This window comes from Channa argus, chromosome 17, assembly GCF_033026475.1.
Source record: "Channa argus isolate prfri chromosome 17, Channa argus male v1.0, whole genome shotgun sequence".
NCBI lineage: Eukaryota > Metazoa > Chordata > Actinopteri > Anabantiformes > Channidae > Channa > Channa argus.
Genome location: NC_090213.1, coordinates 2,964,208 through 2,980,875, shown reverse-complemented (window position 1 = coordinate 2,980,875; position 16,668 = coordinate 2,964,208). Strand labels below are relative to the sequence as shown.

The window sequence follows — 16,668 nt, the reverse complement described above, 5'->3', positions numbered from 1 at the left end:
TCTTTCATTTCTTTCCTTTCTCCAATCACTTGTCTGGTCTTTTGCTTCTTCATTTGCTATGAAAACAAACATTTGCTCAAAAATGAAGATGTCCAAGCTCAGGATCCATGCATTAGTAATATAGCAACATAGTGCTGACTTCATCAGAAAACAGTTCAAATTATCCGTCCACCCCTGAGGAATTGTTTGGGTGTCTGCATAGTCAGAGCGACAGCCCTGCTTGTTGTTCAGCTGTCCCTGCACCACCCACTGATCACTGACTGATCACACCTGACCCAGGTAATCAGCAGTGGGTGGTGCAGGGATAGTTTAGTGTAGTTTAGACCTGGTTTCAGCACCACATATTGTGGTTGATGTCTAGCGCCACTCTGTGGTGAGACGTATAAAAGCTTAGAGATTAAGATGTCGACCATGAACCACAAATGTATGTCTCCAGTTAACATCACAGCTGTGTGTCCTCATTTCCTGTTGTTTACAAGAAACAATATAAAGCCTAAATGGTGTAAAACATTCACAAAAACAAAACAAAACATGGATTATTAGCATCTGCATAACTGTTAGCATAACTGCTTTTATTTTATTATGTTTGAATAAATTAAACCTGTCAGCATCTAATGAACTAATGTCCTTCTCCTCCCACTGAGGCTTTATGTGTTGGTTGTGATGGTTTGAAAGCAACATGCAGAAAGCATACATTTATTAATACACATGAGAGTGAAATATGTCAACTTATTCTACACTGTGTAAGTTAATTGTTTCGGTGATAGCATCAGGACATGTGTGTCAGTGGTTAGTGTGGTGTTTTTATTTGCAGTTTTACTCTGAATGAGTCGTGTCAGTGAGGTTTGAATGTGAACAAAGTTGCAGCGCTTTGTTCTTCGCATGGTTAAAACAGCAACATCTGGAAAACATACAGAGCTGAACAACCACAAGCAAAGATAAATTCAATTTATTGAAAATGTTTATGAACAAAAGAATTTCCAACTAGATGTTTCTTGAAAACAAACTTGAAAAAGTGTGAGCTGAGTTTGTTGAAGCATGACATTGTGAAACTGAAGATGAAGACGATGATTAAGAATAAACAAAACTTTGATTTCACACATGGAGATGGCGTTAAAAGAACAATATAAACTCTCCAAGCGCAATATTAGATACAGCTGAAAAACTGAATTCAACAGTTCTGCCCACATCACACCCAGACGAGTGGGCAGCACGGTGGTGGAGTGGGTAGAGCTGCAAATGGACGTCAGACTAATATCAGATCGACTCCATGTACATTCAAACACACACTGTTTTCTTCCATCTTTGTTTGTTTCCCTAAAATGACAAAAAAGTCAAATTCAGTTTCAGCAGTGAAATTCCAGGTTCATCAAATGTGGATGTTCTCACCTTTAGTTCTTGTCCACATGTTGACGGAAACAACAGACATTATTAGTGCTGCTAAACCCACAGGCACCATGATGCTTCTCAGCAAATCTGGAAAATCTGAAAGTATTGAAAACATTAAGTATTAAGTACACAAAGGCAGGATTGGGCCAGATGCCCAAAACTGGTATCGGCATTGGGACATCCCCAGTTTATGCTGATAAATATAATAAAAATATGGATATAACATATGTTCATTACTATGAGCTGCTTTCCATGTCGTCCATAGCACACAGTACACTGGACACAGAACCTTTAGTGCAATGGCTGCCACTGCCAAAGCTCCACCCACTACATCCCAAAACAGTAAAGAATTAATCCAAAATGACTCTTAGTGCCCTGAATACAAAGCCCAGCGCTTCAATATTTCAGTATTTTGATATTTGTTTGCATGTTGTCCCTTCAGGTTACTCCTATATTCTAAAGTCATGTATGTTAGATTCATTGGTTGGAATTTCCCAAAGCTGTGATTTGGACTGGTTGTCAGTCTGTGAATGTCTCTCTTTGTAGGCACTGAGATGCATTGGAGACTTGTCCAGGGTGGACCCTGCCTCTCGCCCATAGACAGCTGGGAAAGGTTCCAGCCCCCACACTGATAGTGTCAGTGTGCTACTCTTCTCTGACATCTGCAAAAGTACATTTTTGTTCTCAAGATTGCAGCTTTCAGGCTCTTTCACTGTCCCCCAAACTAAAATGTGGATTGAGGGAAGGATCTAGAATTTAAATTTATTTTTGAGGGGGTGGGGGTGGACGGAGTGGCCAAACCGGGGCACACACTCAAAATAAGCTGGGTGTTGAACTGAATTTTAGCACAAAGAGAACTGACCAATTTTCAGCTTCAGATATGTTCAGTTGTCTTTGTGCTGAAAGTTCTGAGGGAGGGACAGAGCCCAATTCCGAACTGGCAGAGCGTCTGTAACATCTTCATTAGTCATTTCTGGTGTTTTAAATAGATTTTAGTTTAGCCTCATTTAGGCAATAATATATGTAGTAGTGGCATCACTGCAAGAACGGGGGCAACAAGAGGTGGCCCCTAGATAAATAGGTTTTAATTTGACTGAGCACAATGTCTGAACTTCACTTGCATGGACTGACGCTGCTGTGTGAGCACAGATAATTGTGAATGTGTTTAAAACACGTTCTGTGTTTAATGATGTTTCATTTAGATACTTAAAGGTCGAGGGCTCCGAATCTACACCCAAACATTGTGAAAGATCTAATGCAGCCAACTGAAAAAACACAACTAAACATACATAAGAACAGAAAACACCTGAGACAAAGCGATTCAGTCAATACCTTGTTGTTTTATTACATCTCTGCTGTTCGTCCTTCCTGATGTGCTCACATTTACAGCTGTTGTCAGTTTACTTGTCACTGACAGTGGGGATTTTATTGTGGTTGATTTTGTTGTTGTTGCTGTTATTATTGTTGTTGTTGTTGTTGTTGTGGTTGAGGTGAGTGTGGCTGCTGCTGTTGTTGTTGTGGATGTTGCTCTTGTTATATCCTCACCTAAATATAGAAAAAATAATAAAATGGACTGTGACAAACTACTTCGTTTACCATCTGCAACGTGATGAATGAGCAGTGTAACATTGAAACTTCAAATGAACAACTTTGTGTGATCATGTTCTCACCTGAAGGCTGAGGTCTGAAGGTAAACTGCTGGGCTTTACGGTTGGCATCTGTCACTTCACACTTCAGTGACTCATAATGTTTTTGGTGAGATTCTATAAATGTTACACTGGCAGAACAGGAACTGTCTGTGAAATCATTATTTCTACCCTCATTCAGCCACTTCACTGTGTGTCCACAGTGTCCACGTGTCCACACAGAGCAGGTTAATGTCACTTTATCATCAACCTTATGTTCAGTCACTGAAGATGGAGACATGGAGAGAGAAAGAGAACAAGAGTAAAAATAACTTCACTGTAAACAGGATTATTGTAATGTTTCAGTTTATTGATCTAAAAATAATATGATGTAAATACTCACAGTTAACAACATACAGATAAACGAGAGCATCTTCACCTTCTTGTCTTGAACCAAAATTCTTGCAGTTGTACTGACCAACATCTTCACCTGTGACCTTCTTTATAACTAGAGAACAGTTCTCTGTGACACTCAGTCTGTGTGATTTAGAGTTGGATTCTGTTTTTATCTTCCCAAGTTCAAACAGTGCTACTGCTGTGTTTTCTGAACAACTTAAGATCCAGGTGATTTTGTTACATCTATCCTGATGATTTATCACATGTTTACAAGGTAAAGTGACTTCATCTCCATGTCTGACAGTGAAGGAGGAAAATAGTGCTGTTGGTGCTGCTGAGAAAATGAAAGAAATATATTAAAGTATTAGTTTTGACAGTTTCAAATAAATCCATGTTATGGTCCCATCCTGCCATTGGATTCAAGCTAGGGACCTTTAAGCTGTGAGGCAGCAGTGCTAAACGCTTTACCACCGTGTTTCCAAGACTATTAAACCAGATAATATTAAAAAACAATACACAAAATAAGGTGCATCATTATTCATTTCTGGTGTTTTAAATAGATTTTAGTTTAGCCTCATATAGGCAATAATATATGTCGTAGTGGCATCACTGCAAGAATGGGGGCAACAAGAGGTGGCCCCTAGATAAATAGGTTTTAATTTGACAGAGCGCAATGTCTGAACTTCACTTGCATGGACTGACCCTGCTGTGTGAGCACAGAGACGTCACAGTGAAACCAGACGATGTCATTGACATTTCAACAAGAAAAACAGGCAACTGGACTGTCAATAAAACGCATGCATCATAAACATGATCATGGTCTATGTACTGAATAAGAACATATTTCATTAATGTAATTTCAATTTAAATGTTCTAACGAAACGGTTTGATCTGAAAAATGATGTAAATACTCACTGGTAACAACAGACACAACAACCACAGAGTCTGAAACTTGTTGTTGTCCTGATTTGTCAAACTGTCTGCAGGTGTAAAGACCAACATCTTCATATGTGACCTTCTTTATAACCAGAGAACATTTCTCTGTAACACTCAGTCTGTGTGATTTAGAGTTGGATTCTGGTTTAATCTTCCCAACATTAACCAGCTCCACTGCTGCTGTGTTTCCTGAACCACTGAATAACCAGGTAGTTCTATCACATTTCTCCGGATCATCTCTCACATTTCCACAAGGTAAAGTGACGTCATCTCCATCTCTGACAGTGAAGGAGGAAAACTGTCCAGTTACTGTTGATGAGAAACAGAGACATCATTTTTAAAATCCTTTGAATGACTAATAAATCTTAGTTTGGTGTCTACATCAGTTGATCTGCTAACAACTCTCCATAAATACTAGATACCATTTGTAATTCAATTATATGTCCTTACCTGTGAACTGATGCATCCGTATCAGAAATAATAAAATGTAAATCCATCGTAAATCTACCATCATGCGTCTTTGTCTCTCTTCTCTGATGATAGCTTGCTCTCAACTGAAAACAATTTGCTTCTTCTTAAATGCACATACACCCTTTGCTTCCTGTTACCAATGAGGTGTCACTTCCTTTAATAACATCACACTGTGTTTTCTCTGTGTTTTTTCTCTTTATTTAGGATATAAGTGTTTAATCCCTTTAAATGTTTTTTAAAAAGAGCGAACCAAGTTTTAAACATTACAACTTTGCATTTCACTGACTCACTTATGATAGAAATAGGTAGGTGGATGCTACAGGTGTGAAGATTCATGCATTAATGCAACATATTCTTTAGTGTTTATTAGAAAACAGGATGTAGAAAACAGGATATTCAGGATGATGTTTCAGTAGACACATGAACAAAGTGTCAAACTCCTCGTCCAAAAGAATTTGACTATCCACGTTCATGGTGCAACATGCAGTTGCACAGATCATAACGTGACAACTCTGATGAGGTCTATCATGGTGTCTCTAAATATTTTTTTTTTCTCAGAACTGAGGAGGAGGTGTTTGGCTGAAGATGTAGCAACAGCAGCTGAGCTCTGAAGGTGTTAACCACAAACAATGACCAAACTCTGGCCTAAACACGACAAATACAAGTAGTGAACACACAGATCAGTATCATCAACACCTGCAACTGCAGGTCTGTTCATGTTGTTTTAAAATGGTGTGTTAGCTTTGCACTCATGTATATTTTTGTCTATGCAATGCACTAAAAAAGCAGCATGTGTGATGTGACCACATCGCATGACAGCTATGGAAAAATGCAAAGTATTGTCTTCTGAATGATGCCTGAGATGCTGAAATTTCCTTTAAAACAATTTAAAACAGTAAACAGCTGGATGTTATCAGCAACAACAGCATCAGAGATTGAGAACACAAATAGGTTTCATCCAAATAAAAATCATCCATCGTGCTTCTCTGTTTCCCTTCTCCATCGATCTGTAGGTCTCAACTGACAAAGTCTGACAAATATACCCTTTACTTCCTGTGACCAGGGAGGTGTCACTTCCTTGTCATGACTTCATACTGTATTTTCTTTCCTTTACGTATTTGTTACATTTATTTTAGATGATTAGATAAAGTTAAGTCTTCTTTTCTATTTTCTTTAAATGTGTTTTAATTGGAAAAATATTGGAAGCAGCTGTAGTTCAGTTGGTAAAGCAGCTGTGGGTAGATATGAAGTAACATTGTAAAAGGCAACTCATTCATCAGACGTGATTCATGGTAATGTTTGTCAGAACAAACGTGAAGAGTCAAACTCAAAGTCCAGAATTTTAAATCTTAACGTTCATGGTGCAACACACAGACACTGAAGGTAAAGAACTCAGAGAGCTGGTTTACAGATATGAGATCAGTTTGTTCTGTTCTCTGATGTTCTCTTTTTTATTCTGAGAACAGCAGCACAGCTCTGCAGGTTGTAATGACAAACAATGTGCAAATAGACATGTGGTTGTCACACATTGATCAGTGATGGACTGAGCTGCCCCTCATTTCCTGGAGGTTCAACTTCCCAGAGCTTCATTTTAGAAGACATGTAGCAGCAGGTCTGTTGATGTTGTTTTGACGAAGGTTTTCAAATTACACTTTTTGGTTTTTGGCCAAAATTAAAACTTTAGGGTTTTTCATATTGTGTCCACTGGAGAAATTAATATTTTGATGATGTCTGTATTAGAGAATGACAGACTCTGTCTCCTTGTCTTCTTTTGTTAAATGTATCAGTTTACTGAAAGAAATTAAGTAAAACCGTATTTTATTCTTATATATTTTATTGTAATATACAGATGTAATGTCAAAACAGGTCTGAGCAACTAGGTTTTAAGATCTGATATGATCTAGATGCTTGTGTCAGTGGTTAGTGGGGGGTTTATTTTCGCAGCTTCACTCTCTGTTGAATGAGTCATAGCTAGATGTAAATGTGTTGTTCTCACACTTAAAACAGCAACATCCAAAAATGTACAGAGCGACAACACTGAACAATCTAATTCAAGATCATATATGTGAGCATGAGAATTCGAACAGAACATAATTTGTTCTGAAATGAAATCTGATGAGTTGAAGCTACTAAAACCATTTCATCTATGCCAAGCAGGTCGTGTCTGCAGTCACATGAGCTTGTGCTTTGATTTGCTTGTGTGTTGATCAAAGGGGACTGAAATACAGGCCAATGCTAAAACATTAACATACAAAAAAGCATTTCAATGAAAGCTGCTTCACTAAAAAAGGTACTATTTCATAATAGATTTCAGAAATGCTGGATATAACCAGAAAGCATCATTTAGTTAAATGGTGGATTGAGAGGTTAGTAAAAAATATTACATTTAAATGTAAAGAAAGCTAGAAATTAATAACATCATCATGCCTATAATAACTTGTCCAATTTAATCTCTCTGATCCTAAAAAAAAAAACATCTAGCAACTGTTGTACAATGTGGTAAATTCAATAAGAAACACCTTCTGTATTTGGGAAGTTGATGGTAGCGTAGGGGTTTGAGAGATCAGTCAAGTCTGATGAAGAGGAAACATTCAGTATTCTGTAGGGTCCAGATCCATTCACAGTTTCTTCCTGACCCTGAAAGAAAAAAGTACAACACGTCATGTACTTGCATTTACACTCGAGTTCCAACTGTTCTGATTGTGCTGAAAAAGACCACGTAAAATGTTTCCCCCAGCTCACTGAAGGTGGTGCAGCTGTGCTGGAAAAGCAACAATCTCACAGAAATAAAGACCATAGTTACCATAAAAACCAAAGCAAATATCAGTGATTGACAGGCTGACAAAATAATTTAGCAAATGAGTTGGAATTGATGATTTTCTTTTCTCGATTCATCACCATGACTTGTGTAACCTAGCAGTCATCTTACCGAGGCTTTACGCTTGCTTTTGATGGCGTAGCTGATGTGGTCATAGCAAACAGCATCTTCAGGCCCAGACTACAAACATAAGATCGTGACTGCTCAGAAAATGTGGATTTATACAACAATAATTTGTATTTGAAGAAAAAAAACTGCAGGAACATCTGAGAGAAAAGTACAAACATAACCATTAGAGTAACTGTAATGTAGTAGTGCAGGGTGTAAGCTCACCATCCTCTGACTGGTCTCTGACTGAGTCACTGCAGGGTTTAATTTCAGCACCTGGCAAAACCAGTTTTATGACATTTAGTCAGCTGGACCCAACACAAGCTACATATTTGCTGCAAAACACTGTTTGTAAGTAAATATAATGTGATGGATGTGTAGAGAAACAACTTGTTAAGCTAATTGTGCTAAGCTAATGTTAAGCTAACTGTGAAGGCTGATGTTTGTGGCGTTATTACATTTATGTCCTTATGTCCATTTATGTAAACGCAAAGATTGATAAAGTCAGAACTCACCGCATTCTCATAAATTAATAGTTTGGGGTCTGAAAAGAAAAAAGAGTCCAGTTTACTTCCAAATGAACACAAATTTTCATCAAAACTGTTTGTTTAATTCCTTCTCACCTTTAGTTTTCTTCCATCTGATGAGGACACCAACTATTATTAATATTATTAATAAGAGTGCTGCTAAAACTATGATCCACACAGGCCAAGCTGGAAAGAATTTAAACACGAAACACAACTTTATAAAATCTGGTTTGAAACAAACAAAAGTAAAACAGTTTTACCAAAAAACACAAAATACAAGCATATGTCCAAACAACCCAGTCTCCTAAAAATTCCATTTCCATACAACTAAACTGTTAACGTGATTATGATTTACATAACAAGTGAAGCGGTATGTTACCATACAACATATTTTATGAATAAAGCAAAGTCTTCTTCTTTTCCTTTGGGCTGTTTCCTTTCAGGTGTCTCCACAGCAAATCATGTGCCTCCATCTAACCCTGTCCTCTGCATCCTCTTCTCTCACACCAACTAACTTCATGTCCTCTCTCACTACATCCATCAATCTCCTCTTTGCTCTTCCTCTAGACCTCCTGCCTGGCAGCTCCAACCTCAGCATCCTTCTACTGATATATTCACAGTTTCTCTTCTGAACATGTCCAAACCACCTCAATCTGATTTTATCTCCAACACATCTAACAAGAGCTGTCCCTCTGATGTCCTCATTCCTGATCCTGTCCATCCTCGTCACTCCCAAAGAGAACCTCAACATCTTAAGCTCTGCTACCTCCAGCTCTGCCTCCAGTCTTTTCTTCAGTGCTACTGTCTCTAAGCCGAACAAAATCTCTGGTCTCACCACCGTCTTGAACACCTTTCCTTTAATTAATCACACAACACACCTGACACTTTTTTCCACCCGTTCCAACCTGCCTGCACTCGCCTCTTCACCTCTTTTCCACACTCTCCGTTGCTCTGAACCGTTGACCCTAAGTACTTAAAGTACTGCACCTTCTTCACCTCTGCTCCCTGTAACAGGTTTGTCATCAGGACCAACTGCCTTTCCACTCTTCATCCTCTTCAACGCCCTCCTCACTTCACTCTTACTAATCTTTGCTACTTCCTGCTCCACACCAGTCACCTCTTCTACTCTTCGTTCCCTTTCATTTTCCTCGTTCATTAACTCTTCAAAGTTCTCCTTCCATCTTCCCATCACACTCCTGGCACCTGTCAATACATTTCCATCCTTATCTTTAATCACACTAACCTGCTGCACATCCTTCCCATCTCTATCTGTTTGTCTCACCAACCTGTACAAATCTACCTCTCCCTCTTTAGTGTCCAACCTAACATACAAGTCCTCATATGCTCTTTGTTTGGCCTTTGCCACCTCTACCTTCACCTTACGCTGTATCTCCCTGTACTCCTGTCTACTCTCTTCAGTCCTCAGTGTCCCACTTCTTCTTAGCTAACCTCTTTCCCTGTATACACTCCTGAACTTCCTCGTTCCACCACCAAGTCTCCTTGTCCACTTTCCTCTTTCCAGATGACACACCGAGTACCCTCCTACCTGTCTCCCTGATCACATTAGCTGTATTGGTCCAGTCACCTGAAAGCATCTCCTGACCACCCAGAGTCTGTCTCAGGTCCTCCCTGAAAACTACACAACAATCTTCCTTTTTCAACTTCCACCACTTCGTCCTCTGCTCTGCCTTAGTCCTCTTCATCTTCCTCACCACCAACATAATTTTACAGACCACCATCCTGTGTTGTCTGGCTTACACTCTCCCCTACCAATGCTTTACAGTCACTGATCTCTTTCAGATTACAGCGTCTACACAAGATGTTGTCCACGTGAGTGCTTCTACCTCCACTCTTGTACGTCACCCTATGTTCCTGCCTCTTCTGGAAGAAATTGTTCACTACAGCCATTTCCATCCTCTTTGCAAAGTCTACCACCATCTGTCCTTCTGTGTTCCTGTCCTGAAGAAAAAACCTGCCCATCACATTTTCATCACCTCTGTTCCCTTCACCTACATGTCCATTGAAATCTGCACCAATCACCACTCTCTCACCTGTGGGGATGCTCTGCATCACTTCATCTAACTCACATCCTACCTGTGGGGCATAACCACTCACAACATTGAACATCACACCTTCAATTTCCAGCTTCAGACTCATTAACCTGTCTGATACTCACTTCTAGAACATTCCTCACCAACTCCTCTTTCAGGATAACTTCTACTCCATTTCTCCTATCTGACCCATGGTAGAACAACTTGAACCCTGCTCCTAAGCTTCTAGCCTTGCTACCTTTCCACCTGGTCTCCTGGACACACAGTATATCCACCTTCCTTCTCTGCATCATGTCAATCAACTCTCTATCCTTCCCTGTGATAGCCCCAACATTCAAAGTCCTTACTGTCAGTCCTACATTCTTAGCTTTCCTCTTCTCTCTCTGCCTATGAACACACCTTCCTCCTCTCCTTCTTCCACCTTCTTCGACCATTAAAGATAACTGTAGTTTTATCAAGAAAAGTGAGATGCGAAGAGATGGTTGAGGAGGGTGTGGGTCAAGCGAAAGACCTGAGATCGATTCCAGAGTCCTGTGTCTGGTTTGGTTCAGGCAAGAAAACTACTAATGTTAGAGTTAGAGAAAGATTGTGAAAGATGTGTATAATGATGAAACACATTCTGTGTTTAATGATGTTTCATTTAGATACTTAAAGCTCGAGGGCTCCGAATCTACACCCAAACATTGTGAAAGATCTAATGCAGCCAACTGAAAAAACACAACTAAACATACATAAGAACAGAAAACACCTGAGACAAAGCGATTCAGTCAATACCTTGTTGTTTTATTACATCTCTGCTGTTCGTCCTTCCTGATGTGCTCAAATTTACAGCTGTTGTCGGTTTACTTGTCACTGACAGTGGGGATTTTATTGTGGTTGATTTTGTTGTTGTTGCTGTTATTATTGTTGTTGTTGTTGTTGTTGTTGTTGTGGTTGAGGTGAGTGTGGCTGCTGCTGTTGTTGTTGTGGATGTTGCTCTTGTTATATCCTCACCTAAATATAGAAAAAATAATAAAATGGACTGTGACAAACTACTTCGTTTACCATCTGCAACGTGATGAATGAGCAGTGTAACATTGAAACTTCAAATGAACAACTTTGTGTGATCATGTTCTCACCTGAAGGCTGAGGTCTGAAGGTAAACTGCTGGGCTTTACGGTTGGCATCTGTCACTTCACACTTCAGTGACTCATAATGTTTTTGGTGAGATTCTATAAATGTTACACTGGCAGAACAGGAACTGTCTGTGAAATCATTATTTCTACCCTCATTCAGCCACTTCACTGTGTGTCCACAGTGTCCACGTGTCCACACAGAGCAGGTTAATGTCACTTTATCATCAACCTTATGTTCAGTCACTGATGATGGAGACATGGAGAGAGAAAGAGAACAAGAGTAAAAATAACTTCACTGTAAACAGGATTATTGTAATGTTTCAGTTTATTGATCTAAAAATAATATGATGTAAATACTCACAGTTAACAACATACAGATAAACGAGAGCATCTTCACCTTCTTGTCTTGAACCAAAATTCTTGCAGTTGTACTGACCAACATCTTCACCTGTGACCTTCTTTATAACTAGAGAACAGTTCTCTGTGACACTCAGTCTGTGTGATTTAGAGTTGGATTCTGTTTTTATCTTCCCAAGTTCAAACAGTGCTACTGCTGTGTTTTCTGAACCACTTAAGATCCAGGTGATTTTGTTACATCTATCCTGATGATTTATCACATGTTTACAAGGTAAAGTGACTTCATCTCCATGTCTGACAGTGAAGGAGGAAAATAGTGCTGTTGGTGCTGCTGAGAAAATGAAAGAAATATATTAAAGTATTAGTTTTGACAGTTTCAAATAAATCCATGTTATGGTCCCATCTGGCCATTGGATTCAAGCTAGGGACCTTTAAGCTGTGAGGCAGCAGTGCTAAACGCTTTACCACCGTGTTGCCAAGACTATTAAATAGATTTTAAATAGATTTTAGTTTAGCCTCATTTAGGCAATAATATATGTCGTAGTGGCATCACTGCAAGAACGGGGGCAACAAAAGGTGGCCACTAGATAAATAGGTTTTAATTTGACAGAGCGCAATGTCTGAACTTCACTTGCATGGACTGACCCTGCTGTGTGAGCACAGAAGTCACAGTGAAACCAGACGATGTCATTGACATTTCAACAAGAAAAACAGGCAACTGGACTGTCAATAAAACGCATGCATCATAAACATGATCATGGTCTATGTACTGAATAAGAACATATTTCATTAATGTAATTTCAATTTAAATGTTCTAACGAAACGGTTTGATCTGAAAAATGATGTAAATACTCACTGGTAACAACAGACACAACAACCACAGAGTCTGAAACTTGTTGTTGTCCTGATTTGTCAAACTGTCTGCAGGTGTAAAGACCAACATCTTCATATGTGACCTTCTTTATAACCAGAGAACATTTCTCTGTAACACTCAGTCTGTGTGATTTAGAGTTGGATTCTGGTTTAATCTTCCCAAGATTAACCAGCTCCACTGCTGCTGTGTTTCCTGAACCACTGAATAACCAGGTAGTTCTATCACATTTCTCCGGATCATCTCTCACATTTCCACAAGGTAAAGTGACGTCATCTCCATCTCTGACAGTGAAGGAGGAAAACTGTCCAGTTACTGTTGATGAGAAACAGAGACATCATTTTTAAAATCCTTTGAATGACTAATAAATCTTAGTTTGGTGTCTACATCAGTTGATCTGCTAACAACTCTCCATAAATACTAGATACCATTTGTAATTCAATTATATGTCCTTACCTGTGAACTGATGCATCCGTATCAGAAATAATAAAATGTAAATCCATCGTAAATCTACCATCATGCGTCTTTGTCTCTCTTCTCTGATGATAGCTTGCTCTCAACTGAAAACAATTTGCTTCTTCTTAAATGCACATACACCCTTTGCTTCCTGTTACCAATGAGGTGTCACTTCCTTTAATAACATCACACTGTGTTTTCTCTGTGTTTTTTCTCTTTATTTAGGATATAAGTGTTTAATCCCTTTAAATGTTTTTTAAAAAGAGCGAACCAAGTTTTAAACATTACAACTTTGCATTTCACTGACTCACTTATGATAGAAATAGGTAGGTGGATGCTACAGGTGTGAAGATTCATGCATTAATGCAACATATTCTTTAGTGTTTATTAGAAAACAGGATGTAGAAAACAGGATATTCAGGATGATGTTTCAGTAGACACATGAACAAAGTGTCAAACTCCTCGTCCAAAAGAATTTGACTATCCACGTTCATGGTGCAACATGCAGTTGCACGAACAGATCATAACGTGACAACTCTGATGAGGTCTATCATGGTGTCTCTAAATATTTTTTTTTTCTCAGAACTGAGGAGGAGGTGTTTGGCTGAAGATGTAGCAACAGCAGCTGAGCTCTGAAGGTGTTAACCACAAACAATGACCAAACTCTGGCCTAAACACGACAAATACAAGTAGTGAACACACAGATCAGTATCATCAACACCTGCAACTGCAGGTCTGTTCATGTTGTTTTAAAATGGTGTGTTAGCTTTGCACTCATGTATATTTTTGTCTATGCAATGCACTAAAAAAGCAGCATGTGTGATGTGACCACATCGCATGACAGCTATGGAAAAATGCAAAGTATTGTCTTCTGAATGATGCCTGAGATGCTGAAATTTCCTTTAAAACAATTTAAAACAGTAAACAGCTGGATGTTATCAGCAACAACAGCATCAGAGATTGAGAACACAAATAGGTTTCATCCAAATAAAAATCATCGGTGTCGTAATAAATCATAATTCACCACATGGAAGCAAAGCAGTTCAGATCATTCATCTTCCTGTGAGACCTGTGACCAGTTTTCTCTGCTTTAACCCAGGATCATCTAAGCTGTGGTTGTCTACACCAGCTCTATCAGGCCAACCAGCAGTCTCTGGAGTCCCTGCATGTACTGGAGGGGTACATTGTCCCCACTTCCATTTAAGAGCCCCAGCTAGCTGGATGCTGCATCAAGTCATTGAGCCACTGTTTCCTAGTGGCCACTCATGGTATTACAATGTAAATGTCCCCTAAAGCCCAAAATGCATCGTCCCCAAAGACAATAGCAAAATAGATTCTGTGAAATGTTTGACAGAGCACCTCAACCAACCAGATCAATTATGACTGTTTGCTTTTGTTTCCCCCAAATATAGAAAAGTATATGTTTGCATCATGTCTGCTGGTCACTGTCAGAGGTGTATTTTCAAATGCTTCATCCTCTTTAAAACTGTCCAGTTACTGTTGTTAAAAGACAGAAATTTGTAGGCAACGTAAAATGACGGGGTCAGCGGATGCTGAGGCGCATAGTGCGCAGAGGTCGCCAACTTTCTGCAGAGTCAATCGCTACAGACCTCCAAAGTTCATGTGGCCTTCAGATTAGCTCAAGAACAGTGCGTAGCTTCATGGAATGGGTTTCCATGCATCCAAGCCATACATCACCAAGTGCAATGCAAGCACACCGCCACTGGACTCTAGAGCAGTGGAGACGCGTTCTCTGGAGTGATGAATCACACTTCACCATCTGGCAATCTGATGGACGACTCTGGGTTTGGCGGTTGCCAGGAGAACAGCACATGTCTGACTCCATTGTGCCAACTGTGAAGTTTGGTGGAGGGGGGATTATGGTGTGGGGTTGTTTTTCAGAAGCTGGGCGTGGCCCCTTAGTTCCAGTGAGAGGAACTCTGAATGCTTCAGTATACCAAGAGATTTTGGACAATTCCATGCTGCCAACTTTGTGGGAACAGTTGGCCCATTCCTGTTCCAACATGACTGCACACTAGTGCACAAAGCAAAGTCCATAAAGACATGGATGAGTAAGTTTCATGTGGAAGAACTTGACTGGCCTCCACAGAGTCCTGACCCAATAAACCCAATAAAACACCTTTGGGATGAATTAGAGCGAAGACTGCGAGCACTGTGCATTATGTATTTCATAAACTCACTCCTGAACCTCGTGGAAAACCTTCCCAGAAGAGTTGAAGCTGTTGTGGCTGCAAAGGGTGGACCGACGTCATAATAACCCCTATGGATTAAGAATGGGATGTCACTAAAGTTCATATGGGTCTAAAGGCACGTGAGCAAATACTTTTGGCATTATAGTGTATCAATGAATACATTTTTCAGTAAAAAGTGAACTGAACTTATCATTTTACAGCTAAAGACCATGAATGTGAGCGTCGTTCACACTCAGCGTAACCGTAAGCAGCAAAGGCTTGTTCACTTTCTGTGTCCTTACACTCCTTCCTCATTCACAGCAATCAACATGCATGTTACGCATTCAGGGATCGAACAAAGTATAGGACAGTTGCTTTCTGACAGAACCAATAAGCTATTTGAAACACAGAAGCCCCCACACCACCACCCACCTCATCCTGCCACCAATCCAGGAACAGTTTTCTAAGGTCTGAACTCACAATGCAGCTCATAGTGTGATGTTAGTTTAGTTACAACCCAAATTGTGTTTGTCCAACTTTGATTCCTGTGTCAACTACATTCTCACACTTACAAACAAACCACTGCTGTGTCATTTAAAGAAAAGCACATTTCCCAATATAATGTGTGTTATATATGTGTCCTTACCTGTAAACTGAAGCATTATCACAAATAAAGACATTTGAATCCATCTGAAAACACTCATCGTGGTTCTGTGTCTCTCTTTTCTTTGTCATACTCCTGTTCTCACGCTCTCAACTGACAAAATGTGTTGAGTGGTTTCTTTTTAAAGGTGACTACAGCCAGTACTTCCTGTGACCACTGAGGCATCGCCTTCTAATGATGTCACTTTCTGCTTTCTTTACTATGTAAATTGTTACATTTGAAAAAAATGAGATTCAACAAAAGTGAAACACTTTTTACACGTTTTAATATTTATGTTTGATGCATTTTGCTGACTTTTTCTCAGGTATTTAAAGTGAAGGAGACACTGTTTTCAAAACAAAATAGAGGAAGTTGAGTGTGTGAAGATTGTTAGTTAAGATAAATGCATAGCTGCTCGGAGCTTGTGCAGCCACAGGGGAAATTACATCATGAGAATAAAAATTAGTCAGAATGAAGAGCAGAAATACAAGTGGTTAACATGAAGTGAGTGTTTCACTGAACTGTCTCTAGTTTCCTGGAGGTGAAGTTAAACATGTGCAGCAGCAGGTCTGTTCATGTTTTTTACAGTACATCTGCAAAACTTTATTTGTGCCAAACAGGTAAGAATGAAGTGTGTGTGTGTGTGTGTGTGTGTGTGTGTGTGTGTGTGTGTGTGTGTGTGTGTGTGTGTGTGTGTGTGTGTGTGTGTCAGA

General features: G+C 39.5%; 2 protein-coding genes across 5 annotated transcripts; both read right to left on the bottom strand.

The window, feature by feature from the left end:
- Window positions 1-919: 919 nt before the first annotated feature.
- On the bottom strand, window positions 920-6,192 carry LOC137102337 (uncharacterized). Of its 2 annotated transcripts, none has more exons than XM_067481763.1 (7): window positions 4,797-6,192; window positions 4,326-4,655; window positions 3,418-3,741; window positions 3,060-3,299; window positions 2,722-2,934; window positions 1,390-1,485; window positions 920-1,317 (listed from the first exon to the last, which is right to left on the bottom strand). In XM_067481763.1, the coding sequence occupies exons 1-7, from the start codon at window positions 4,858-4,860 to the stop codon at window positions 1,247-1,249; spliced, it is 1,338 nt and encodes a 445-aa protein (XP_067337864.1). In that variant the 5' UTR covers window positions 4,861-6,192; the 3' UTR covers window positions 920-1,246. The 2 variants fall into 2 exon arrangements, with proteins under 2 accessions (XP_067337864.1, XP_067337863.1); XM_067481762.1 differs by having other exon boundaries at window positions 922-1,317; window positions 3,418-3,744.
- A 478-nt stretch (window positions 6,193-6,670) lies between these two features.
- Window positions 6,671-16,068, bottom strand: LOC137102336 (uncharacterized). 3 transcript variants are annotated; one of them, XM_067481760.1, is made up of 11 exons: window positions 15,959-16,068; window positions 13,121-15,401; window positions 12,650-12,979; window positions 11,798-12,121; window positions 11,440-11,679; window positions 11,096-11,314; window positions 8,367-8,456; window positions 8,259-8,287; window positions 7,969-8,019; window positions 7,747-7,815; window positions 6,671-7,454 (listed from the first exon to the last, which is right to left on the bottom strand). In XM_067481760.1, exons 2-11 carry the CDS (start codon window positions 13,182-13,184, stop codon window positions 7,323-7,325), a joined length of 1,548 nt encoding a protein of 515 aa, XP_067337861.1. In that variant the 5' UTR covers window positions 13,185-15,401; window positions 15,959-16,068; the 3' UTR covers window positions 6,671-7,322. The 3 variants fall into 3 exon arrangements, with proteins under 3 accessions (XP_067337861.1, XP_067337860.1, XP_067337862.1); XM_067481759.1 differs by having other exon boundaries at window positions 6,672-7,454; window positions 11,798-12,124; XM_067481761.1 differs by lacking the exon at window positions 13,121-15,401 and having other exon boundaries at window positions 6,672-7,454; window positions 11,798-12,124; window positions 15,959-16,065.
- Between the last annotated feature and the right edge of the window lie 600 nt (window positions 16,069-16,668).